General features: G+C 44.7%; 2 protein-coding genes across 2 annotated transcripts in view; one reads left to right on the top strand and one right to left on the bottom strand.

Moving 5' to 3' along the window:
* Positions 1–5,961, bottom strand: part of ruvbl1 (RuvB-like AAA ATPase 1) — a 45,320-nt gene extending 39,359 nt beyond the window's left edge. The window contains exons 1-3 of the mRNA XM_055647963.1: positions 5,705–5,961; positions 3,571–3,657; positions 737–869 (exon numbers count right to left, since the gene is read on the bottom strand). Of these exons, the coding sequence (XP_055503938.1) occupies positions 737–869; positions 3,571–3,657; positions 5,705–5,845 (361 nt within the window). The 5' untranslated portion in view covers positions 5,846–5,961. The remainder of the gene's footprint in view (positions 1–736; positions 870–3,570; positions 3,658–5,704) is intronic.
* A 1,547-nt stretch (positions 5,962–7,508) lies between these two features.
* eefsec (eukaryotic elongation factor, selenocysteine-tRNA-specific) overlaps positions 7,509–27,895 on the top strand; it is a 256,915-nt gene continuing 236,528 nt past the window's right edge. The window contains exon 1 of the mRNA XM_055647961.1: positions 7,509–7,849. Coding sequence (XP_055503936.1) covers positions 7,573–7,849 — 277 coding nt within the window. The 5' untranslated portion in view covers positions 7,509–7,572. The remainder of the gene's footprint in view (positions 7,850–27,895) is intronic.

The following is a 27,895-nucleotide window of genomic DNA, read 5'->3' as shown; positions in this document are numbered from 1 at the left end:
GTTTTCCTCCAGGTGCTTCGGTTCCGATTCAGATTCAGATTCCCCCCCCCCCCCCCCCCCCGACATCCCGAGTTTGTAGGTTAACTGGCCATCTGTAAATTGCCCCTACTGTGCAGGGAGTGGATAAGCAAGTGGGATAACATAGAACTAGTGCGAATGTGTGATCAATGGCCGGCGTGGACCCAGTGGCCTAAAGGGCCTGTTTCCATGCTGTACCTTTCAATTCAGTACAATACAAGAGATGACGGCTCCCTGTTTACTCATATTTAGACACTTCTAGATCAACAAAATATCAGCAGTCACAGGCAGGCAGTGTTGAATAACCTAAACTTAAATAGCTTCTAAAGTTCAAAGTTACATAAGAGTTTAATTTGACATCTAGTGATTTGCCACTCGGTGCAGAATTCACAGTATAAAATGGAGCAGTTCACTACTTACTTTATAGAACATTCCATCTAATAACACAGGTAGACAAAAATGCTGCAGAAACGCAGTGGGTGAGGCAGCATTTATGGAGCGAAGGAAATAGACAATGTTTCGGGCCGAAACCTTTCTTCAGACTGATGTGAGGGGGAGGGGGGGGGGCGGCGGGAAGACAAAAATGTGTTCAATGTAGTAGATTCCAAGTGCACATCTAGATATATTTTAAATGCTGCACAAAAAAGCTTTCTGGTGGTTAGCTAGAACATAAATTTAAAACCTACCACTCACCAAAGCTTTAAAATCTATTACTCACCAATTGCTCTCCTGAAGTTCTCCATAAGGACTTCGGTTTTCTTGATTTCAGTCGAATAGACTTCACTTCCCACCATCGGGCAGAATGGTACTTTGTTCCCCAGCTCCTGTGCAATGGCCAGAGCTAAAGCAGTCTGCAAAAAGGAAGAGAAAGAATATTCAATGATTGGACTCATTCAGTATTGAAGGGAGAGGATAGCCGAGGTCAATTTGCTCAAAATAATCCAGCAAACTGGCAGGACAAGTTGGTTAGTAAAGTTAGAAGTGGGTGCAATTATAGAATTAACTTGAAAGATATAGCATGGAAACAGTGGTGCAGCTGAGAGAGCTGCTGCCACACAACACCACAGATCCAGATTTGATTCTGACATTGGGCACTGGCTTTGTGGAGTTTTCACATTCTCCCTGTTAGAGGTACAGCATGGAAACAGGCCCTTCAGCCTGCTTGAATCCATGCTGACCATTGATAACCCGTTCACACTCGTTCTACATTATCCCACTTTCTATACATTAGAGGAAATGTTATAGAGGCCAATTAATTTACAAACGCACACATCTTTGGGATGTGGGAGGAAACCTACGCTGTCACAGGGAGAACGTCCAAACTCCACACAGACAGATTAATTTGATTGAGATACCACATGGAAATAGGCCCTTTGGCCCGAGTCTACGCCAACCATCGATCACTGTTTACACTAGTTCTATGTTACCTGATTAACCAGAGCACCCGGAAGAAATCCATGCAGTCACAGGGAGAACGTGACCACGTGGGTTTCCTCTGGGTGCTCTGGTTTCCTCCCATATCTCAAAGACGTGCAGGTTTGTCGGTTAATTGGCCTCTAAGAAATGCCCCTAGTGTAGAACTAGTGTGACTGGGTGATCGATGGTCAGCATGGACTCAAGTGGGCTGCAGGGCCTGTTTCCTTGCTCTATCTCTAATAACTAAATCAAATTGTCACAACAATATTTTCTGGGAGCAGTCAGAAGGAACACGAGATGCACATCAGGTTGAATACCATCATTAAATAACTTTTTAAACCTGTTCGGCCCCATCTTGAGGATGGGGATTATTTTGGACATGCATCCTCCCATTTACTGGATAATCGTTCACCATTATTCAGGACTAGGTATGAGAAAACCACAGAGCTTTGGTTTGACCCTTTAATTGTGCATTTGTCATCTATTGCATGCATTCCTGCGCCTTGGCTTCATGTTTCATTCGAGTTTCAAGATTGTTTAATTGTCATTAGCACCGGAACAATTAAATTCTTTCTTACTGCAGCTTTACAGGCACATTAACAAGTATACAATACTATAAACAGAAAAATTATCAGTTGGATAAGGTGTTCTGCAAGTAGTGCAAGCCGAAGTACACACTGCAACCCATACAAACTCCATAGTAGTTTAGTGCTGAGGTAGGGTTGGGCAGTGGTTCAAGAGCAGGACAGGTGAAAAGAAAAGGTTCTTGAACCTGGTGGTCAATGTTCTCAGGGTTTTGTTTAGTCATACCACGAGCATGTAGTCAGGGTGATATGGGTCCATTATGATATTAGCTGCCTTCTCAAAGCAGTGCTTTTGCTAAATATCTTCCACAGTGGGTATGTCAGTGACCAGCATGCACATCTGTACTCATCATTGATATCCTTGCTTGAATGGAATGATAAATTAGAAAATATGTTGGGGCACGAGTTCACTAATCAAGGTGGTATACATTTATGCAGTTGCTGTCGGTCCACAGTGCCTCATGGATGTCCAGTTTTGAGATGTCTGATCTGTTTGGAAGTTTGGTTTCTATTTGGCACAATTTAGTCCTACACAATACATTGGAGTGTTTTATTTATGTGAATGTGGGATTTTGACTTGACTTGACTTGAGCCAAAGCTGTTAGGGCCAGGAGCATCTGCCATGTAAAATGGCTGGGATGAGGAACAGTTTGCTCATACCTGCCCAGTCTAATGGGCATGTCCTCTGCCAGACCACTCAGCAGGGCTTCTGCCAAGCGACGTTTGATGATGTTCAGGCAAGTTCCCAGGGTACATGTCATGCCCTTAATATTTTCAGCTCCTTATATGTCCCAAAGAAGGACCCCAATCCGAAAAATGTCAACCATCCTTTTTCTCCATAGATGCTGCCTGGCCCACTGAGTATCTCCAGGACTTTGTGTCTAACTTCAGTTTAAACAAGCAACCTGCAGTTCTTTATTTCTACATTTTGTGTGCCTTCCTACAGACCTCTGTGATGGCTCTTCCCAGTGATGGAACAACTTATACCTTGGGTCAGTAATGGAGTCATCTGTGAAGTGTGATTCTGAGAACAAAACCACTTGTTTAAAGTCCATGGGACAACAATCCCAATTAAACTCTAGGTCACTACATATCGCCGGAGGACATTGATTGAGATAAATATGAAGTCACGGTTAATGTCTGGAGATCCTCTCCATTTTTATTATTTTTTGAACACTAATTTTGCCGCTACATGGCCAGCTAATTAATTTGATTCAACATTTAAAAGTCAACCACGTTGATGTGCGTCTGGAACCACTTACAGGACAGACCAAGTTGGCAAATTCCTCTCTACCCCCCCCCCCCTCCAATTCTCCCCAATGCATAACTGGACTAGGTGTGGTTTTATGTTCAGAATTTTAAATTATTAGCAGAGTTTAAATTGCAGTAGAAGCAGGCAGAATTCCATGCCGAGCACGCTGGGATCTGAACTCGGTCGTGCCTTTGGAATGCGTCCACACTTGTGGTCTACTAATCCACCGACATATACATTGCAGTACGTGCAGTGTGAAGGTTGCCATAGTCCCCCGTTTTTAACAAATGGCCACTGTACCTTGCCAGTTCCCGGAGGTCCAGCCAACAGAACAGCCCTTCCAGCCATTTTCTTACTCCTAATCAGCTCCACTATGATTCCACAAGCCTAAGGAAAAAGAAAGATGGTCAGTATTAGAATAGTCAGAATGGCGAGAACTTGATAATATAATCAATAAAATCCATTTCAACCTTCACGATTTTAAATACTGCTATCAGATCCCCTTGGCAACAGGGAAAGTAGCGGGTTGGGGTTGGTCCTCGTCTTTTTGCCTCTAGCTCTTCACCCACCCCCACCCCGAAAGAATTTTGAAAACAAATTTTTCAGCCTGAAGAAGGGTCCCAAACCGAAATGTCACCCATCCTTTTTCTCCAGAGATACTGCCTGAACCGCTGAGTTACTCCAGCACTTTGTCTCTATCTTCAGGAAATTTGCAATGTACTAACCAACTTTGAAACAATTAATGTGAACCACGTGGCCTCGCAAATAAGTACCAATTATTGTTTGAACAAAATTTAGACGATTCACAATTTGATTATATATTTGATTATATATTAGATTCCTTGTAATGTCCAGGTAATAATTTTTGTTTGTTGTAAACACTGATGCAACTTAGCCACATGCCTGCCAAATTCATATTTTTATTCACAATGCGAATTATCTATTCCAAGAGCCCATTTGCTCCTGCCAACTGCATTTTCCTTAATGTTTCCTTGAGCAAAGTATTCAGCAATCAACTAGTATAAAAGCTATTGTAGAGACACAGGAGACCAGACGGCATATCCAGGAAAATGGAGCAAAAAGCAAATTGCTGGAGGAACTCAGCAGGTCAGGCAGTATCTGGACGGTTGATATTTCAGGTTGAGACCCTTCATCTGGTCATCTACTTTAGATAATTTACTGCAAGGAGAAAGGTCATTAAAACAAGTTTTTAGAAAGCCTGACCATAATAAATGGAGTTCGAATGAGAGCAAGAAATGAAGGGCAGGAGTCAGTGGAATAATCCAGGAGGAGCGTTGGTGATGAAGAGTAGGGGCAGAGGGTTGTTCTGGGGAGGGTGGATGGAAGTCATGGGCTGAGCGTTCGATCAGGGTGAGGGGTAGATAGAGGTGGAAGGATGATGGGAGGGTTAAAAGCAAGGGAAGAAAGGTCATTTGAGGTGGATGGATGGCAGGGGCTGAGAGAAGGTTGGGATGGTGGTTATAAGGAGGGCACAGGCTGAGGACGATGGGAGCAAGGGCCCAGTGTAGATCAGGGTGGGGGAGTGAATAGAGAGCATGAGGTTGGGGGATGTTTGGGGCAGGTGAGGGGAAGGGGGGGGGGGGGGGGGGAGGGAGGGAGGCGAGGGGGAGGGAGGGAGGTGAGGGGGAGGGAGGGAGGGAAAGAAGGGAGGGAGGGAGGGGGGGGAGGGAGGAGGGAGGAGGGAGGGAAGGGAGGGGGGTGAGGGAAGGAGGGAGGGAGGGGGTGAGGGAAGGTCAGGAGGGAGGGGGTGAGGGAAGGAAGGAGGGAGGGGTGACGGGTGGAGGCGAGGAGAAGGGGAGGGAGGGGGTGAGGGGAAGGGGGGGTGGAGGGGGAGGGGGGGGGAGGGAGGGGGGAGAGGGGGGAGGGGAGCGGGGGGAGGGGGGGGGGGAGGGGGAGGGGGGGGGGGGGGGGAGGGGGGGGGGGGGGAGGAGGGGGGAAGGGGGGGGGGGGGGGGAAGGGGGGGGGGGGTGGGGGGGGGGGGGGGGGGGGGGGGGGAAGTGGGGGGAGGGGAAAGGGGGGGGGGGGAGGGGAAGGGGGGGGGGTGAAGGGAAGGGGGGTGAGGGAAGGGGGGTGAAGGGAAGGGGGGGGAAGGGAAGGGGGGAGGGAAGGGGGGTGAGGGGAAGGGGGGGTGTGAGGGGAAGGGGGAGGGAGGAGGGGGAAAGGGGGGGGGGTGAAGGGGGGGGGGGTGGCGAGGGAAGGGGGGTGAGGGAAGGGGGGTGAAGGGAAGGGGGGTGAAGGGAAGGGGGGATGAGGGGAAGGGGGGATGAGGGGAAGGGGGGTGAGGGGAAGGGGGGGGGATGAGGGATGAGGGGGGAAGGGGGGGGGGAGTGGGAGGAGGGGGAGAGTGGGAGGAAGGGGAAAGTGGGATGAGGATCGAGCCCATCTCTCCCCGCATCCCCTCTCTCAGTCTCACCTCTCGGGCGTTCTCCTGGCCCACAAGCCCGGCCGCCACCGCCTTGGCCAAGCCGCTGTCATCTAGCCCCAGGCCCTTTACGTGGGTGTGACTGGCGATGCGCTGGGTCTTGGTGGTGCTTTTAACCTCCTCGATCTTCATGCTGAGGCTGGGGATCAGCTCCTGCCGCTGCTGCTCTCGGCCCGGGTCAAACGGCGGCTTTCTCGCAGCTCACGGCGCGTGTTACTAAGTGAGGCGGGACCTGCGCCGCCACCTAACTCGCTAGCACAAAGCAACGCCCCATCTCACTCTCCATTGGCTGCTACCACGGCCAGTCAAACGGTTCCTGCCGTCTGATGGTCACTGCCCCTGTCAATCACTATAAGGACTGTAAGCAAGTTAGGCTGTAATCTACTTCCGGCTCCGTTGTTAAGGGCGGGACATCGCTTTCTCGACAACGGAAATTACCTAATTCTGGTCTTATGGTTGGCCGCTTGAAGACGCTTTCTCGATTGCGATTGGACCATTTAGGTGTCAATCATAAGACGCCAGTTGTCTGCAAAAAATAACTATGGGCTTTCAGCATTGATATCAGCAATTGCATATTACAAAATAAATTCAGCTATACTACAGCAATATTAAACATGGGATATAAATCTGAATGGTTATAATTTTAGATTATAATTTAGAATGATAGCACATTTAATATCAGTGGTTCATAAGTCATAGGAGCAGAATTAGGCCATTTGGCCCATCAAGTCCAAAGACTATAGCTTGCTATAGGATCTTTGATCAAGTCTACTCCGCCATTCAATCATGGCTGCTCTATCTCTCCCTCCTCACCACATTCTCCTGCCTTCTATGCCCTGACAGTCGTACTAATCAAAACTCTAGCCATCTCTGCCTTTAAAATATTAATTGGCTTGGCCTCCACAGCCTTCCAAAATTTTATTTTACGTTTTAGTCAATAAATATGTTAAATGTTAAGGGTTAAGAATTTTAAAATGCATTACTAATTATAGTTTATCCACTCAATCTAAAAATCACAGGTATACATTATTTTGTTTATTTTTCATGGGATTTTGATAATGCTGGCAAGGCTAGCAATTATTCAGCCCCATTATTATAAAATATAAAATCAATCTTCCATGGTTCTGCAAATGAGCTGAAAAAGACAACAAAGCTAAAGGAAATTCTGTGGATGTTGGAAACCAGAGAAAGTTGAAATATGAGAATATTGTACAGAAATAGAATGAATAATTTTGGTTGATGATCCTCTCGTCGGAAATGAGGTTTTAGGAAGCAGAGTGGAGAAGAAAGAGAAATATGTTAGAGGTAGAACATGCCGAGAGAAAGAGGTTAATGAATGATCACCCAAGCAGAATTTTTTTTTAAATTGAAGTATAGATATTAAAATTTTTAAAAAGTATTATTAAAGTCTGAAAGGTCCCGACCTGAAACGTTACCTATCCATTTTCTCCGGAGATGCTGCCTGACCCTCCTGCACTTTAGAAGTCTGAAGAAGGGGTTCGGCCCGAAACCTTGACTATCTCCTTCGCTCCATAGATGCTAAGTTTCTCCAGCATTTTTGTGTACCTCCTGCACTTTATGTCTAAAGTTAATTTATTTCACTTTTTCATAGATGCTGTCTGGCCTGAATTTAAGAATCTCCGTTTCTATGGATTCTCAGCATCCACAGGCGTGTTAAGCTGCAGCAAGTAATGTCGGTCCACACGACAATGAAATAATCTTGACAAATTTTCCTTTTGGTAAGAAGGAAAGGTGATGGTAGGCGGAACCTTCTATTTCATCCCGGGGGAGGTTTGAAGGGGTGCACCACCTGCGTTCCGTTGGGTTGAACCTTCCCCCATCGCCGTTTCTTGGCAACCATGGAGACGGTGGGCACTTTGAACTTCAACGTCGGGGTGCTTGGGCACATTGACAGCGGCAAGACCGCGCTGGCCCGGGCTCTGAGCACCACGGCCTCCACGGCGGCCTTCGACAAGAACCCGCAAAGCAAGGAGAGGGGCATCACGCTGGACCTGGGTTTCTCCAGCTTCTGCCTGGCCTCACCGCCGCACCTCGGGCTGCCGCCTCCATCCAAGCTGCAAGTCACGCTGGTGGACTGCCCGGGCCATGCCTCGCTCATCAGGACTATCATCGGAGGTAGGTCAGGAGCAGAGATAATAAGGAGCATCTTCCTACGATAAGGCAACCAGAACTGACATTTCAGCTGTGGTCAAAAACTAAGATCATTAGGTCAAGAATGTTTTATTGTCATATGTCCCGGACGGGACAATGAAATTCTTACTTGCTGCAGCACAACAGAATATGTGAATATGTAAACATTGTATATAACGGGTAACAAATATAGTGCAAATACAAATAATACTATAGTATTTTGCAGTTCAGAGCTCATAGCTTATTCGTTGTGTTTAATAGCCTGATGGCTGTGGGGAATAAGCTGTTCCTGAACCTGGACGTTACAGTCTTCAGGCTCCTGTACCTTCTTCCTGATGGCAGTGGTAAGATAAGTGTGTGACCAGGATGGTGTGGGTCCTTGATGATTTTGGCTGCCTTTTTAAGGCAGCCACTACGATAGATCCCTTTGACAGTAGGGAGGTCAAAGCCGGTGATGGACTGGGCAGTGGTCACAACTTTTTGTAGTCTTTTTCGCTCATTAGTGATAGGAGCAGAATTAGGCCATCTGACCCATCATGTCTATTCTGCAATTCAATCATGGCTGGTGAGAGCTAAAGGGATCAGGGGGTATGGAGAGTGGTGAATCTGTGGAATTCTCTGCCACAGAAGGTAGTTGAGGCCAGTTAATTGGCTATATTTAAGAGGGAGTTAGATGTGGCCCTTGTGGCTAAAGGGATCAGGGGGTATGGAGAGAAAGGCAGGGACAGGATACTGAGTTGGATGATCAGCCATGATCATATTGAATGGCGGTGCAGGCACGAAGGGCCAAATGGCCTACTCCTGCACCTATTTTCTATGTTTCTAATCTGACCATGATATCTGTTTTATTTCTGTCACTGTCCATGTCAAAATTTGGTAAATTGCAGTAATTTTTATCATAGCTAGAAATTAAATGTGATATTCCAGTCTTCTGCTGTAGCAGTCCCTTAAGAATGAATTTTCTTGAAGATAGACTGAGTTTCTGGTTGCTTATGCTTCAATCATTTTGCAATTAAACAGATTAATTTGTTGTTTTGTGTGTAAAATTTGCCCTATTTGATTGGCAACGAACTTTGAAGTGATGTAGTTCTGTCCTGACATGGATTTCAAAATTCATTCAATGGGAAGCTGAAATAATCCATGAAGGAGAAAATAAGTGGGCTGCACAGTAGCGCTGCTGGTAGATCCAATTTTGGATTGTTGGCTTTCAGAGATTGGACTGAGATATAGAAAGGGCAATTTAATTGTGATTGTGCAGTACTAAGTGCATTCTTAAATGAAAGATTATCTGATTTCTAGCAAATAACCAATAACCGACTTGCTCTATCTTGTGGAGACTGCTATGTATGACAGCATGCACATCATTCATTCTTTAGTCCTTGACCAAGGAGATGATTTGAGATGAGGAGCAGGCAGTGTGCTCACTATATTTAGTTTTGATACCCCTGACAATGCTGTGCAATATCGTGTTCAAGTGATTATGCTATAAATGCGGGACTGGATGATGAGCAACTCATCATCATCATCACCACGCAAAGTCAAGATGGTTGTCCTCCTGTTAGGCCTTTTCTGTGGGTCTTGACCACCAGGTAGGTGCCTGTGTGTGATATCCTTTTGTGTGGAGACGGTCCATGACAGAGACACACCTGGGTCCAATGGCATGGACTCCACCACAGTGGTGAGTCTCTCCCTACTGCAGCCTCCTTCTGCCTCCTCAGCTGTTGTGGTACTCCACCAGCTGGCCACCCGCTTGTTCCACCATTAAAGTTGTTTTCTTGTTCTGTGCTTTGTCAGAAACCTCCCCCTCGACGGGTGACCCTGTCAGAAGCACAGCTCCACATTGTTTAGCTCTCAAGATCTTGGGCACATGCAAGCTTCTCCCATGACAAGGTGGCGACCCCTTGTATGGAGTTGGAGCTGAACCTGGCCACACAGTCATGTGTGTACAGGGAGCACAGTAAGGGGCTAAGGACGCAACCCTTGGGGGAATCCTGTGTTCAGGGTGAGGGGGTTGGAGGTATGTCTACCCATCTTGACCACTTGGAGCCTGGCGGTCAGAAGTCCAGGTCCCAGGCACACAGGGGAGTGTTCAGTCCCAGCAGCTTATCAGCCAGTCTGGTGGGGATTATGGTGTTGAAAGCTGAACTGAAATCAATGAACAGCAGCCTCACATAGCTGTCAAGGTGAGAGAGAATGGTGTGCAAAAGCTGGGAGACCGCATCATCCCTGGATCTGTTTGGACGGTATGCGAACTGCAGTGGATCCATGGTGCGAGGGAGGAAGGCGCAGATGTATTCCTTGATCAGCCTCTTGAAGCATTTCATGACAACTGAGGTGAGGGTTGTCATTCAAGCAGGCTGGAGAGGCATTCTTAGGCACTGAATAGTCTATCTATCCGCCTGTACTTCTGTCCTTCTGTCTGTCTGTCCGTATGTGATCCTGGAACTACGCCAAAACGGTACAGGATGATGCAAAAATCTTTGCACCACCTTACTCACAATTATCCTGTGGTCGTTTAGGTCAAGTTTCGTTCAGATTGATGTTATATTTTACAAGTTATTAACATTTTTAGCTTCACAAAATCCCACTTTGAGAAGAATTCAAATCTGCACTGGCAGCGAGCAGCTAGCAGCTATGACATCACCATGGGATTGTAGCCCTACCGGCTACAATGTTGCTAACCCAGGACACTGAATCCTTGGCAGCAAATGTCCTTCAGGGGAAGAATCTGCCAGCCTAACCCAGCATATATGTGATTGCAAAGTATTTTAATTGCTCTCTAAATTGAAAGTTTAATGATTAGATTTGGATAACAAAAGATTGCCTTGTCGGTGACAGCTACATCACATTAAAGAATAAAAAAATGTGAGTGCAATTGCATTTTTTTTTAACGTATAAAATGAGGGAGAGCCGACCTGCACAGTTGGGGGGCAATGGGTGAGTGGTGGAATATTGCATTGGGGAAACGGGTTGCGTTGGGGGATTGGGTGAGTGGTGGAATCTTATGTTGGGGAACGGGTTGTGTTGTGGTACCAGGCCTCCTGTGAGGGCTATGGGTGAGTGGTCGAATATTGCGTTGGGGGAATGGGTTGCGTTGGGGGACTTGGCCTCCCATGTGACAAGGACCCAACGGGTCGTACTTGGTATATATATATATATATATATAAATATATATATATATAAAACTAAAAGTCTCATCTTGTATGAATGTATGTATGTTCCCGATATACAGACAAAATGGTACACGATAGTGCAACAATTTTAGGGGTGTCTGACTCCATTCGCCTGTGGTGTGCAGTATCAATTTTTTTCCATTTTACAAAGTAATTCACTTTATAAACTTTAATTCACTTTCTACCTTGAACGGCAGTGTGCTCCCACTTGCCAGGGCCATCAGCCTTGCCTGCGCAGTTGGGGGAGGGTTGCCGGGCCCGGTATCTGCGCGTGCGCAGTTGGGGGAGGGTTTCCGGGCCCAGCGCCATTTTCAGACTGCCATTTTGATCTAATACTTCCGTGTGTACATGACTGACGTCACAACGGGGACCCAATGGGTGGCAGTCGCGCTTGCGCAGTGCGCTCCTACGCGTTGACCCCGTCAGCCTTGCCTGCACAGTTGGGGGAGGGTTGCTGCGCTCTGTATCCGCGCGTGCGCTGTTGGCAATTTTCAGATCGCCATTTTGATCTAATACTTCTAGCAATGTTACAAAATTTTGGGATTTAAAAAATCAAGTCTGCAATTTATCCCATCAGATAAAGCATAACAATAAGTTTAATTTGACACCTAATTCACTTTCATATCTCAAGTAATAAAAAGGTTATGGCCATTTTCATACTCGGAAATTAGCATCTTGTTCCCTATTGATTTTCTATGGACATAACAAAAAAGCTTGATCGTGGACAGTCAAAAGCACATAACCTTCTTAAAAATTAAGAGAACTGAATGAAATTTTAATAATTTAACTTGGATGACCTGAAATTAAAGCATATAATTAGTTAGTTACCCAATTGTAGCTAATTTCAAACTTCAATTATCTAAACATCTATCAATTACTTAATAAATGATTAACATTTTTAAATAGCCCAAGTGTATAGAAGCTGGGATGTAATGTTAAAATTGCACAAGGCATTGGTGAGGCCAAATCTGGAGTATGGTGTACAATTTTGGTCGCCAAATTATAGGAAGGATGTCAACAAAATAGAGAGAGTACAGAGGAGATTTACTAGAATGTTGCCTGGGTTTCAGCAACTAAGTTACAGAGAAAGGTTGAACAAGTTAGGGCTTTATTCTTTGGAGCGCAGAAGGTTAAGGGGGGACCTGATAGAGGTCTTTAAAATGATGAGAGGGATAGACAGAGTTGATGTGGACAAGCTTTTCCCTTTGAGAATAGGGAAGATTCAAACAAGAGGACATGACTTCAGAATTAAGGGACAGAAGTTTAGGGGTAATATGAGGGGGAACTTCTTTACGCAGAGAGTGGTGGCGGTGTGGAATGAGCTCCCAGTGGAAGTGGTGGAGGCAGGTTCATTGGTATCATTTAAAAATAAATTGGATAGGCATATGGATGAGAAGGGAATGGAGGGTTATGGTACGAGTGCAGGCAGGTGGGACTAAGGGGAAAAAAAATTGTTCGGCATGGACTTGTAGGGCCGAGATGGCCTGTTTCCGTGCTGTAATTGTTATATGGTTATATATGGTTATAAGTGTCCAAATAATATTCACAAATAATTCACAATAAAACATGATTTTTAAATCTCATTTACATCAATTTATAGGCCAAATGGAAGGAATTTAGTGTTCAATTGCTGTAAATTAAAGTCCATTTTAAATCGGCTTTCTAGTGGGATCCTGTGAACGCGCTGGTTTAGAACGTTCACATTGCGTTGGATTTGTGCCCTCAAATGCCCAGAAAAATACTGCGGGATATAAAGAGCCCAAAATGAGCTACTCGCTATAGAAAACTTTAAACAGGGTATTACATGCCCCATTTAATGCAAAATACGGCATACCTTTAATTGTTTGCTTTATAAAACCCTGGGGCCGCGAGAATTGCGAGCATAGAAGTGATTTTTAAATTACTTTAACATTTTACAAGGCCATAAAAACTAATAATACCTTTTGCGACGGGGTCTTTCAGCGATTTTCCGTTAATGATTTACTAGGCTGAACATTTTCGATTGCAACAGCCTAGTAAAAATCGCGTTTTAAACCCGCCCCCTCTAAACAGCGCCAAAATCACACACAAGGGGTGGGGCAGATGCTCAGTCACGATTCAGGTAGGTTTTGTAACATACCTATTACTTCCGTGTGTACTTGACTGGCATCACATCAGGGACCCAACGGGTCCACGGGTCGTCTAGTAAATACTAAAGTGCAATAGTGCAATAACTGAATGAGTTAAGAGTACGTGACAGCACCTGCGAGAAAGGGATGGGATAGTGGTGATGGGCTCAACTCATTTGCAAACTTAAATCATGGGACAGCAGGAATTTCCACCCAGCCGCAAAAGGAGCTAATTTAAAAAATTAAGCTATGAATTATTCTATTACAAATTGGTTACAATCAGACAGTAGCACAGCACAATAGAGACAACTAAATACACAAAGTGCTGAAGAAAGTCAGTGGGACTGAGAAAGAGGCCCTACGCAAAACATCACCTATCCATGATCTCCAGAGATGCTGTCTGACCCACTGAGTTACTCCAGCACTTTGTGTTCCATCCCATATATGTCTTTGTGCTGCATTACAGGACCTGCAGGTAATTATCCCAAAGTTCATTCTGTTCCTCAACACTGCATGGTGCCTTTTATTGTATGTTCCCTTGACATGTTGTGCTTCCAAATGTATTATCTTGCATATCTCTGGGTAAATTACACTTGCAGTTTTTCTGCCGTGAGCATCTATGACTTCCAGCCAACTGTACCACTGCCCCTTTGCTTCAATGCAGTTATATCCAAACCTTTCATAGAGCCGCTGCCTCACAGCACTAGAGACTGATTTTGATGCAGACCTCTGGTACTGTTTAGCTAAACCATATCAACATCCAACGTCAGGCGTGGCTCGCGTGTCGCAGAATGGGAACCTGCCCGGAGAGGGAAGTCCGGTGAGCCCCTGGAGACCGGGAATTGGAGAGGAGGATGGAGGGAGTCAGTGATGGCAGCGGACACTGGACAAAAGGGCTGCTAAGAAGAACCGGGGGGTCTTATCATCTCTGCCCTTATTCTCGGCTTCAGGAAGTGCAACTGAGGAGCAAGGGCTGAAGAGGGTCGTGCAGAAGAGGAACAACTTCGGTATCGAAGCGATGGCTGCAATGGATCTTAATGGCCAGCTGTAGCTGGGACTGTAAAATGGTGTCAAAATGGTGTCTCTTGCATATTGAATCAGTGGGTTGTTCTGTACGTACCGGAGGATTGTGCTTATGTATGGTGATTGTCTTGTTGTTCTGTGTGCAAAATAAGTATTTCACTGCACCTTGGTGCATGTGATAATAAAGAAACCTTTGAACCATTGTCTATGTGGCGTTTGCATGTTCTCTCCTTGTGACCTCTTGGGTTTTGCTCCAGGTACTCCGCTTTCCTCCTACATTCCAAAGACGTGTGGGCTTGCAGGTTAAATAGCTTCTATAAATTGCCCCTTGTGTGTCGTGAGTGGAGAAGAAAGTCGGATAATATAGATCTAGTGTGAACATTGGTCGGCATGGACTTGGTGGGCCGATGGGTCTGTTTTCATGTCTTCTCTGTGTTGTCAGGAATTGGTTTTGGTTTATTATTCTCATATGTATTGAGATACAGTGAAAAGCTTTGTTTTGCATGATATCCAAACAGATCTGTTGAATAAAGTTTCACTTTCTTTAAACTTTTTTTAAATTGAGCATTTTTCTTTTTAAGAATGACATCGATAGACCACCGGTCTGGTCAGACTCCCACACACTCCCTGGCCCTGCTCTAGTGGACAATAGTTAATTTTAAACCTTGATATTGTGGAGTGTTTATCTGTCATGGACTCCGGATATGACCCTGAACAATGAAATTCTTACTTGCCGCTCTACAGGCTCATTAGACTGTTTTAAAGAACGGTATTGAAGTTCAAGGAAAGTGCAGAAGACTTTACTTTCCCAATTGATGACAATACTAAACCCCAGCAGGAATGGAATCAGTGTTCATTTCAGAAAAAATCCTTCTCGACCGGAGTGGAACAATTTCCTGTGGGTGGTGTTTTTACATTGCTCAGCATCAGCCAAACGAGAGTAAAATTCCTTCGCTGGTGAAGTAATTATGTGGTATAAAATTACATTTTCAAAGAAAAAAAAATTACAGCTGCTGGCACCCTGAAATAAAAATAGGATGCTGTAATAATCAGCAAATCAGGCAGTATTTGTAGAGAGATCTGGTAGTTTGATACTGACCTCATATGCTGGAGTTTGTGTGGAGTTTGCCCGTTCTCCCTGTGACTGTGTAAGTTTTCTCCCGGATGCTCTGGTTTCCTCCCACATCCAAAAGCCATGGTCTGCAGGTTAATTGGCCTCTAAATTGTCCTTAGTGTGCAGGGAATGGGTGAGAAAGTGTGGCAAGAGAGAACTAGATTGAGCGGTCAGAGGGTTCAACCTACTCCGTCCGCTCGGCCTACATGTCCTGCAGCCAAGCCAGAGCGCCTATGACGGCGTGGGAGGTAAGCCCCCAGCCCGCTCACCAGCATTGATTGAGAGAGAGTTAGATTTAGCTCTTGGGGCTAATGGAATCAAGGGATACAGGGAGAAAGCAAGAACGGGGTACTGATTTTGGATGATCAGCCATGATGATATTGAATGGTGGCTCGAAGGGCCAAATGGCCTACTCCTGCACCTATTTTCTATGTTTCTATTTTTTCTTCTCTCTGCCACTGCCGGCATCTTGAAGCATTCTGACTGGTTGCATCATGGCCTGGTATGGCAATTACCCGCACAGGAATGATAGAAGTTGCCTAGAGTGGTGGACTCAGTTCAGTGCATCAGGTGGCATAGCCCTCTCTACAATCAAAAGCATCTATATGAGACTTTTCAGTTTGAAGAAGGGTTCTGACTTGAAACATTACCTACTCCTTTTCTTCAGAAATGCTGCCAGACCCGCTGAGTTACTCCAGCATTTTGTCTATCTTCAGTATAAACCAACATCTGCAGTTCCTTCCTACATATCTACATGAGGCGTTGCCTCATATAGAAGTCTCTGAAGAATGGTCTGGACCTGCAGCATCGTCTGTCCTTTCCCTCCACAGATATTGCCTGACCCGCTGAACACCTCCAGCACTTTATGTTTTGCTCAATATTCCAGTATCTGCAATTCCTTGTATCTCTAAAGAATTGAGGGGTTTGTTTGCATGCCTGACTCCAGATTCCCAAAACAGACTTTCTTTACCAAAAGGATTACCACAAAAGATTTGTGAATATGAAAATGTGGAATTGACTGCTGGGAATCCCCGGCCCATGACCACTCAGCTGGAGAAAGAGCACTGGGTTAACATTGAGAAGCTTAACTCCCTATGTTGTTGAGCATTCAGCATGGACAGCAGATGATGCACACCAGCTCCGAATCCACCCAGCACTGACGTGCCTTTGTGTCCTATTCATTGATAAGATGTGGAGAGTACTTGTAAAATCAAAATTTATTGTCCATTCACAATCACCCTTGGTAATTGCGAGGAAAGTTCAGGGAGTAGTTAAAAATCAACCACATTGTTTTGCAGGTACTATTGCAATGTTTAAGAAACGCTTAGGCAGGTACATGGTTAGGAAAGGTTTAGAGGGATATGGGCCAAACGCAGGCATGTTGGTCGGTGTGGGCAAACTTGGGCATAAGGACCTGTTTCCGTGCTGTATGACTGACATCAATGGATCATCCTTCCAATACCTTCTATCATTTTCTTAACCAAAATTTATAAAAGCATTATATAAACATCTGATTTTTTTTCTTATTTGTGAAACTTGTGTGTTAATTGGTGGCATTGTTTAACCATTACTGAAGTATCCACTTCATATGTATTTAATTATCTTCTAAATGCTTTGCGACTCTAATGATGCAAAGATTGATTTGACCTCTAATATAATTTTCTATTTATTAAAATTGACTGTCTTAATCAAACAGATCAAATAGCATTTTTAAAAACCATTGAGCAGAATTCTCTTTTATTTTCTCCATCAATGTTCAAATTGTTTCAAGGCCTGAAATCACAGACGGGGAATTATCACTGGGCAGCAGTTTGTGTCGTTTGAGCTTTTTTTTCTCTTCAAGGAACTTCACTGATTTTAGTTTTTGCTTTACAGCAGATGGCAGTAGATGTAAGAGGATAGCCAGAACTGCAGTTGGAACAAATAGTTTGTGATTACCAGTGATAATTCATGCTAGGCTCATCTTAATGAATAAAGACCATTATCAATGGGCGAGATGGAAATATAAAGGCCTTCATAATTATAAAAGGTTTGAATGGTCTCTGGTTGTTAAGGAAAAACAGTGCACAAGTCTGTGATTCAATATTTACAGTGCCCTCCATAATGTTTGGGACAAAGACACATCATTTACTTATTTGCCTCTACTCCACAATTTGAGGTTTGTAATAGAAAAAAATCACATGTTGTTAAAGTGCACATTGTCAGATTTCATTAAAGGCCATTTTTATACATTTTGGTTTCACCATGTAGACACCAGCTGCGTTTATACATTTCAGGGCACCATAATGTTTGGGAACATGGCTTCACAGGCGTTTGTAATAGATCAGGTGTGTTTAATTGCCTCCTTAATGCAGGTATAAGAGAGCTCTCATCACCTAGTCTTTCCTCCAGTCTTTCTGTCACCTTTGCAAACTTATTGCTGTTTATCAACATGAGAACAGATCAGAAACACTCTTCAGGTGTGGATTTGTCAATGACCACTGTCCGCAGAAGACTTAATGAACAGAAATACAGAGGCTACACTGGTTAGCTGCAAAAATAGGATGGTCAGGTTACAGTTTGCCAAGAAGTACTTAAAAGAGCAACCGCAGTTCTGGAAAAAGGTTGTGGACAGATTAGATGAAGATTAATTTATATCAGAATGATGGCAAGAGCAAAATATGGAGGAGAGAAGGAACTGCCCAAGATCCAAAGCATTCCACCTCATCTGTGAAACACTGTGGTGGGGGTGTTATGGCCTGGGCATGTATGGGTGCTGAAGGTACTGGCTCACTTATCTTCATTGATGATACAACTGCTGATGGTAGCAGCAAAATGAATTCTGAAGTGTATAGGCATCCTGTCTACTCATGTTCAATCAAATGCCTCAAAACGCATTGGCTGGAGGTTCATTCTACAGCAAGACAATGATCCCAAACATACTGATAAAGCAACAAAGGAGTTTTTCAAAGCTAAAAAATGGTCAATTCTTGAATGGCCGAGTCAATCACACGATTTGAACCCAATTGAGCATGCCTTTTATATGCTAAAGAGAAAACTGAAGGGGACTAGTCCCCAAAACAAGCATAGGCTAAAGATGGCTGTAATACAGGCCTGGAAGAGCATCACCAGAGAAGACACCCAGCAACTGGTGATGTCCATGAATTGCAGACTTCAAGCAGTCATTGCATCCAAAGGATATGCAACAAAATACTAAACATGACTTTTTTCATTTACATGACATTGCTGTGTCCCAAACATTGTGGTGCCCTGTAATGTATAAACACTGCTGTAATTTCTACAATGGGAAACCTAAATGTATAAAAATGGCCTTTATTAAAATCTGACAATGTGCACTTTAACCACATGTGATTTTTTTTCTATTACAAATCTCAAATTGTGGAGTAAAGAGGCAAATAAATAAATGATGGGCTTTTGTCCCAAACATTATGGAGGGCGCTGTATATGGCACAGATAGGGTAGACACAGAAACTTTTACCAGGGTGGAAATGTCGAACACCAGAGGGCACAGGTGTAAAGAAGTTTCAAGGCACATTGCAGGAATGCATGTGTCAAAAATTTGACTGAGCTGAACAAGTGGAAATGAGGGTAGGTGATCAAAAGCTTTGTCAGTGGGGTGAGCATTAAAGAGGAGAGCGATTTGAAGAAACCTGGCAAACGTGAGCTTGGCACTTGCTCAGCCACCTTCCCAAGCCCAGCAGAAGGGCAAGGGATGAATGAACAAGAGGACAGCTCTGTGTGGAGTTTGCACATTCTCCCTGTGACCGCGTGAGTTTTCTCTGGGTGGGACGTAGGGCTTGCTTCCGCACTAAACTAAGACAGAACTGAAGGAGCGCAGAGATTGTAGAGAGAGTAAGGACTAGGTACGATGGCTTGGGGTTGTGGAGAGATTTGGTTGCTTGCATGTGACCACATTCACACACATTTATACTGTGCAATTATTACTGTATCGGAGCAAGAATGTTTGCTGACTTTTCGCCTAAGCCTTGCTCAGGAGGGCTGAGGTTAATTATATGGTCTCTCCTGCCAGCCCTGCCAAAGTCAGCTAACTCAGCACAGGCTGTGAATTGACTCCAGGACATTCCAGATCAGTGTGGCTCAGTGCCACACCAAGGGCTTATCCACTAAGCCATCAGGAGCTGGCTGAAATTTAACTTGAGGCTGAATACTTAAAAGATGGAGACTCATAGTTTGCCTTCTTCTGTGCGTCATCCATGGCTAGGAAGGCAGCCAGCTTTCAAAGCCTCATCAGCTGCTGTGAGAGGACTCCAGATTGCCACTCAGCCTGATTTTTCATTCCCTCCCTTGACTGAGGATTCTGGCAACTGCTCGCTGCCTAACCAAAGAGCTGCATTGGGCAGTGATTTTTAAATTTATCGTTGCTGGCGTTTGCAAAATTAAGAGCAGCCTTTTGCAAGTTAATGTAGGAGTATATGCTGCAAAGGGTTTACTTTTAAGCACTTAAATGTTCGTATATTATTGGAAAATATCAGACAGCCTTACAGTATGAAGGGAGTCTACTGTAATTAAACCTGTAAAAGAATGGCTGATTCTAATGAAAGCAGGCTGTAGGAACATCCAGCACACTTCCTCTTATTTCCTGTTGGATTTTCTCCCCCTCTGGTTGTTTCCTATTTATTTAATGTTTCCCTTTTTATGTCATACAATTCCCCTGAATGTGCATTTTATATATTTGGTACTGAAGAGTCTTTACTTGTCTGCATTTATTTTTTAGACTCATTTTTATGAGATAAAGAATTCCCACCTCTGTTTTATACCCTTCCTCATTTTCATTCCTTTTCTATTTTTACTCCTGCCACAGGAGGAGGCCATTAGGCCCCTTGAATCCATGCTAGTTTCCGACTGCGCAATCCTTTCAATCCCGGACACATACCCCCCTTATGGGCCTTTCCCATCTAGGCGATTTCTTCGGCGACTGCCGGAAACTATCATAGTCGTAGAAGGTCGTTGGAAAAACCAGCGACTGGACCCCCTTACGACAATGTCTACGACAATGTCTACAACAACCTACCACCTAGTCGACGTCAAGGTACGGCAAGCTACCGACAACCGGCGACCCATTAGGACGTCCACCTACGACCACATCACCGACACACCTACGACAAGCTACGACAAGGTAAGGCAATTCAGTCGCCGGTACCTGTCGCCGGTTGACGTAGGTAGTCGCCAATTGAATTCACCAAAGTTAGCACCGGCAACAACCTATGTCATCCTGGCGGCAACCTACGACAGCATCTACGTCAGGAGAAGTCAAGCTACGACAAGCCCACATTCGCCGAAACGTTTTGAACATTTCAATATCCAGCGGCGACCAGAAAAACGCAACGATTCTTTGGACGACTGAGGAGACTACTCACGAACATACAGGCGACACCCCGGCGACCAATTGGCGACAGCCTAGTTGCCTGTAGTCGCCTAAAAAATTGCCTAAGTGGGACAGGGGCATTATTTTCCTCTAGAGTACTGCAATTTATTCTCTTTTAGTGCAGCACATTGGTGCAGCTGGGAGAGCTGCTGCCTCTCAGCAGCTGAGACTCGGGTTCTATCCCAACATGGATTGCTGTCAATGTAGAGTTTGCACATTTTCCCTGTGTTACTTTCTCCTTTCGCACTGATTTTAGTAAGCTGGGACAGAGAAGCTGGGGGTGAGCCAAAGTCTAGCATGTGATATGTGAATATGGATGAGTATCCAGCTTTCTCCCCACTCTTCCAATCAGTCTAAAGAAGGGTCCTGATCCGAAACTTTGCCTGTCCATTTCCCTCCACCGATACTGCCTGACCTGCTGAGTTACTCCAGCACTTTGTATTTGTTTTCTCTTCTTCCTGGTTCTGATGAAGTAATTTTGATTTGAAACATTAATGCTGAGAGACCGGCCACAAAATTGGTCCTGGAAGTCGGCCATGGGAATGAATCTGCCGGCTCCGGCCCGGGTGGAGTTCCAGAGTGGCAAATTCGACCCACCAGTCCGCTGCAAAAGTCCCAAAGAAGTCGAGATCGGCCGCCTCACCCGACCTAGGCATCACATTTTCATGGCAAGAGGTTTCGAGTGCACTCTCATAATTTAGCCTAGAATAAATGAGGTGCTTGACTACCAGTTTGAGGACCTGCATAATCGTGTTTACAGGGAGCTTTGCTTTGCAATCTAAGCTTTATATAACGTCATTGATGATTTGTACTCTTAACCACCTGCCCCTCCCCCCCCCTCCTTGTAATATATTTTAATATCTGTGGAATGCCTTACCCGATGGATCTTATTTTTGCAGTGTTGAATCTGTAAAATGATCTTGTGATTTTTGTTTTACTGCATCTGCCAGACCATGTCTAACATTGTTGTGCTTTCCTCCCGAATAACAATTGTCCCTTGTTGCCATCCTGGAAGGATTATCAATTTATACAATGTACTGTCACTTCCTGAGTGTGTCTTGAACAACTTAACTTGACTCTGTTAGATATAACATCATTTGGTGGGGTAACTGAAGCAGACCCCTTGGTGTATATTATTTGGGCAGGAAATTTCTTGAAAGTCCAATGGTCTCCTTAAATATTTTGCCTCATGGCAGGGGTTTAGTTTAGAGAAACAACATGGAAACGGGCCCTTTGGCCCACCGTCCACGCTGACTATCAATCGCCGGTTTACACCAATTCTCTGTTATCATCTCATCAACTCCCTACACACTAGGGACAATTTACAGAAGGGCCAATTAATCTACAAACCCACATATCCTTGGGATGTGGGAGAAAACTGGACTTAGCATGTGGGAGGAAACTGGAGCACCAAGAGGACATGCATGTGGTCACGGAGAATGTGCAAAATCCACACAGACAGCACCCGAGGTCAGGATGAACCCAGGTCTCTGGCACTGTGAGGCAGCATCTCCCACATCCCAAAGCTGTGACTGTGTGCTCACCTCTGTTAGGAATTGTTTATATTTCTGAGTGCATTAAAAAACAGTCATAAAATGTATTTCAGAAGAGCATATGTCAGACTAGAAAAAGACACAGTGCTGGATTAACTCTGTGGATCCGGCAGCATCTCTGGTGGACTTGAACAAGTAATGTTTTGGGTTGGGAGCTTTCTTCAGATTGATTGTAGTAGGGGGGAGAAGAGAGGAGGGGTAGGACAAAAGCGAGCAAATGATAGGTAGACATAGGTGAGGGGGACGATTGAAAGATGGTTGGAGATGGGCAGTGATGAAAAGCCAAAAGGCTGTGAGATAAGGAAATAAGAGGCATGAAATGTGAAGCTAGAGAAAGGTATATACCGTGCCCTCCATAATGTTTGGGACAAAGTCCCATCATTTATTTATTTGCCTCTGTACTCCACAATTTGAGATTTGTAATAGAAAAAAATCACATGTGGTTAAAGTGCACATTGTCAGATTTTATTAAAGGGTATTTTTATACATTTTCATCATGTAGAAATTATAGCTAGTCTTTCCTCCAGTCTTTCCATCACCTTTTGAAACTTTTATTGCTGTTTATCAACATGGCCAAAGTTGTGCCAATGAAAGTTAAAGAAGCCATTACGAGACAGAGAAACAAGAATAAAACTGTTGGAGACATCAGCCAAACCTTAGACTTTCCAAAATCAACTGTTTGGAACATCATTAAGAAGAAAGAGAGCACACGTGAGCTTACTAATTGCAAAGGGACTGGCAGGCCAAGGAAGACCTCCACAGCTGATGACAGAAGAATTCTCTCTATAATAAAGAAAAATTCCCAAACACCTGTCCGACAGATCAGAAACACTCCTCAGGAGTCAGGTGTGGATTTGTCAAGGACCACTGTCCGCAGAAGACTTCATGAACAGAAATACAGAGGCTATACTGCAAGATGCAAACCACTGGTTAGCCGCAAAAATAGGATGGCCAGGTTACAGTTTGCCAAGAAGTACTTAAAAGAGCAACCGCAGTTCTGGAAATAGATCTTGTGGACAGATAAGACGAAGATTGACGTATATCAGGGTAATGGCAAGAGCAAAATATGGAGGAGAGAAGGAATTGCCAAGATCCAAAGCATAATGAATTCTGAAGTGTATAGACACATTCTATCTGCTCAAGTTCAAACAAATGCCTCATAGAAACATAGAAAATAGGTGCAGAAGGAGGCCATTTGGCCTTGAGCCTGCACCGCCTTTCATTGTTATCGTGGCTGATCATCAACAATCAGTAACCCGTGACTGCCTTCTCCCCATATCCATTGACTTCGCCAGCCTCTAGAGCTCTATCTAACTCTTTTTTAAATTCTTCCAGTGATTTGGCCTCCACTGCCTTCTGTAACAGATAATTCCACAAATTCACAACTCTCTGGGTGAAAAAGGTTTTTCTCATCTCAGTTTTAAATAGCCTCCCATTTATTCTTAGCCTGTGGCCCCTGGTTCTGGACACCCCCATCATTGGGAACGTTTTTCCAGCATCTAGCTTGTCCAGTCCTTTTATAATTTTATACATTTCTATAAGACCACTCTCATCCTTCTAAGTTCCAATGAATACAAGCCCACTCTTTCCAATCTTTCCTCATATGACAGTCCCGTCATCCCGGGGATTAACCTCGTGAACCTACGCTGCACTGCCTCAATAGCAAGGATGTCCTTCCTCAAGTTAGGAGACCAAAGCTGCACACAATACCTCAGATGTGGTCGCACCAGGGCCCTGTACAACTGCAGATGGACATCTTTACTCCTCTACTCAAATCCTCTCGCGATGAAGGCTAACATGCCATTAGCTTTCTTCACTGCCTGCTGTACCTGCATGTTTACTTTCAGTGACTGGTGTACAAGTACACCCATGTCTCTTTGCACTTCCCTTTTTCCTAATCTGCCACCATTAAGATAATAATCTGCCTCCTTGTTCTTGCTGCCAAAGTGGATAACCTCACATTTATCTACATTATACTGCATCTGCCATGCATCTGCCCACTCACTCAACCTGTCCAAGTCACACTGCAGCCTCCTAGCATCCTCTTCACAGTTCACACTGCCACCCAGCTTTGTGTCATCTGCAAATTTGCTAGTGTTACTTTTAATCCTATCATCTAAATCATTATTGTAAATAGTTGCAGCCCCAGCACCGAGCCTTGCGGTACCCCACTAGTCACTGCCTGCCATTCTGAGAGGGATCCGTTTATTCCTACTCTTTGTTTCCAACCAATTCTCTATCCATGTCAATACCCTACCCCCCAATACCATGTGCTCTTCGTTTGCCCACTAATCTCCTGCGTGGGACCTTATCAAAGGCTTTCTGAAAGTCCAGATGGCGCCAGGACGACAGCGGTGACACTTCCTGTCTGTAGGCAGATTCCTCCCCATCCTGAATCAGTCCAATCAGGGTTGTGTCGTCCGCAAACTTGAGAAGCTTGACAGAGAAGTCTGTGGAGGTGCAGTGGTTGGTGCAGAGAGAGGAGAGGAGAGCGTATGCAGCCTTGCGGTGCTCATATGCTGAGTGTTTGTGGAGTACAGAGGCAAATAAATAAATGATGGGTCTTTGTCCGAAACGTTATGGAGGGCACTGTGGATGGGTTGGGTAGTCAAGTCAAGTCAAGTCAAGTCACATTTATTTATATAGCACATTTAAAAAACAACTCTCATTGGCCAAAGTGCTTTACATTTGTTATAAGAATAGCACAACAAAACAAACTACATACATATATACATGTAGCCCTCACTCAGAGGACGTCAGGAAAGGCTTGGGAGTATAGATAAGTCTTTAGTCTTGACTTAAAAGAGTCGATGGAGGGGGCAGTTCTGATGGGGAAAGGGGATGCTGTTCCACAGTCTAGGGGGGAAGGGAGGGCGAAAGGGGGGTGGGATTGTGGGAAAAATGGGGCCAGGTAGGTTTCTTTGTCTGAATGACACTATTGAACTGGATGAACTTTTAACAATAATATGGCAACTTTTATGATGTTAAGCCAGAGATTTATATTTAGTTTCCATTGCAGTAACCCTTGCAATTGGAATGAAGTTATTTCTATGCAATCTAACAACATTAAGACAAAATGCACAAGTTCACAACTTTGTCTCGCAGGGCCACTGAAGGCAGTTGTTCAGTTGTGGGGTTTACTCCAGATACAGATGGAAGTGTGCATGTGTGTGTTGTGCATTAATTTTTTTTCCTCTGTAACATAGGCAACTACAGAATTATCTAGGGCAGCATCATGCTACAAACAGCATTTGGCTGGACTAAAGTCAACTCATAATTTGAAGCAGATTGAGGAGCAGCAAGGCGTGCACAGGCATTTAAATTTGACTGTTCTGGTAGGGACACTTTAAACAGATGCACATTGTACATATGTGCATATGGACATGAATTTGAAACGTTTATTGATAAGTGGGGATGACTTTGTCCCTGCTGCACAAGCCCCTGAGGAACAGGCTGAGATTATTTGCTTTATCGTTCGCCAGGGATAGATCCAGAACACTGTTTTCATCAGCTCAGTCACATTGTTGGAAAAACAAATAAGAACATTGAGGGCATGCAACAGAAGATCAGAGAAAGTGAAGAAGCAAGTGACAGTGAAGGAAAGTTGACTGTTTGACACGGATGTACAAAGCCATGGCCACAGTGGGACGGGCCACTGATTCTGTGATGGGCAATTCTGGGAAAGGAAAAATAGGGATGAGGCAGATAGGATGGGGTGTGGAGACTGCAGGTCTTGAAATCTGGAGAAAACAAAATGAACGCACTGGGTCAAGCAGCATCTGTGGAGGCAAAGGGATGGATGACATTTTGGACTGAGACCCTGCATTGGGACTGAGGATGTAGAGAAATGGTAGTCAGTAAACACAAGTGGGAGGGAGATAGATTTGGTAGGTGACGGATGCAACCAAGTGAGGTAGTGGGGGAATGATGGGCAGATAGAGCCAGGTTAGGGAGGGGTGGAGTCAGTGTCGGGTTAGGTGAAAGGTAGAAGACGGTGAGGAGGAGGTGGAGTGATTGATGCGCAGGTAGAGGCCGTTGGAAGTGGGTTTGGGGGGAAGGATAGAGACAGATGCTAGGAGGTGATAGGAGGAACCAGATCCAGATGAGCAATTGGAGCAATCGGAACCTGGTGGGGGAAAAGGATAGGAAACCCAGGTAGACAGGTGTGTGGGAGATGGACAGGTATAACAAGGTGGGGGAGCATGATGTCCAGGTAATGAGGGGGAAGGGATGGAAAATGAACAAATGGAGAGAATCTTGGCGATCAGATAGGAAAGGGAAAGAGACACGGAATTAGAAAATTTAATGTTCCTACTGTATATTGTAGGATACCCAACTGGTTGCCATCATGTGTTGACTGATATGAGTGACATTTGAGGGCTACTAATGCTATCGACAAGAGAATGGAGATGTTGAGGGTATTTGTAGAGTCATCGTTATAGAGTCTTACAGCATGGAAACATACCGTTTGACTTGCCCATGCTGACGAAGAAGCACCATTTACACTAGTCCTACCTGCCCACATTTGGCCCATATCCCTTTAAACCTTTCCATGTACTTGTCCAAATGCCTTTTAAATGCTGTTAGGTGAGGAAATGGGGATGTTAGTGGGGGTTCACGGTTGGTCAATAATATTTTGGCTACACTGCGGAGCGCAATCTCGTTGAAGGTCCAAAATTAAAATGCTGCAAATGCTTGAAATCTGACACAAAGTACCTGGATTTCTCAGCTGGTCAGGCAGCACCTGCGGAGAAAGAAGCAAACTTAGTGGTCTGATGAAGGGTTGCCTATCAGAAACATTAGCTCGGCACAGATACTGCCTCACCTGGATATTACCCATTTGTGGAGATTTCTGAATGATTATCCAACAAAATTTAAAATAACTCTTGATGGTTTCAGTGGTTTCTTTATTGTCACATGTACAGAGATACAGTGAAATGCTTGTTCTGGATGGTATCCAACAAATCGCAACAAGTTAATCCCATAATACCAGACCAATCTGGGTAGAATTGTCTGAACCAATACAATAGATTTGATTGTAGTGGGTGAGGAGAAGAGTTGGGAAATGGGGAGAACATAAATCATTTATAGTTGAAAGCATTATAGATCATGTTTTCCATCCTGTTTTATGCTGATCCGTATATATTTAATTTAAATCAGGCTTGGCCAGAGAAATTATAATGTCCATTTCCCTCATTCCCACCTCCAGTTTAATGCCCCTGCCCCACTTAGGAAACCTGAACGGAAACCGCTGGAGACTTTGCGCCCCACCCAAGGTTTCCGAGCGGTTCCCGGAGGTTGCAGGTGGTTGCCGGAGGATGTAGGTGGTGGAAGCAGGTAGGGAGACTGGCAAAAACCTCCGGGAACCGCACGGAAACCTTGGGTGGGGCGCAAAGTCTCCAGAGGTTTCCGTTCAGATTTCCTAAGTGGGACAGGGGCATTAATGTCAACATTTTAGTTTTAGAGATGCAGCCGGGAAACAGGCCCTTCAGCCCACTGAATCCGCGCCAACCAGTGATCACTATGTACACTATGTTTAAGAAGGAACTGCAGATGCTGGAAAATCGAAGGTACACAAAAATGCTGGAGAAACTCAGCGGGTGCAGCAGCATCTATGGAAGGAAGGAAATAGGCAGCGTTTCGGCCCGAAACCCTTTGGGTTTCGACCCGAAAC

The sequence above is a fragment of the Leucoraja erinacea genome, chromosome 16 (assembly GCF_028641065.1).
Source record: "Leucoraja erinacea ecotype New England chromosome 16, Leri_hhj_1, whole genome shotgun sequence".
Lineage (NCBI taxonomy): Eukaryota > Metazoa > Chordata > Chondrichthyes > Rajiformes > Rajidae > Leucoraja > Leucoraja erinaceus.
Note: the sequence above shows the minus strand (reverse complement) of the source record. Positions and strands in the feature narration are given on the sequence as shown.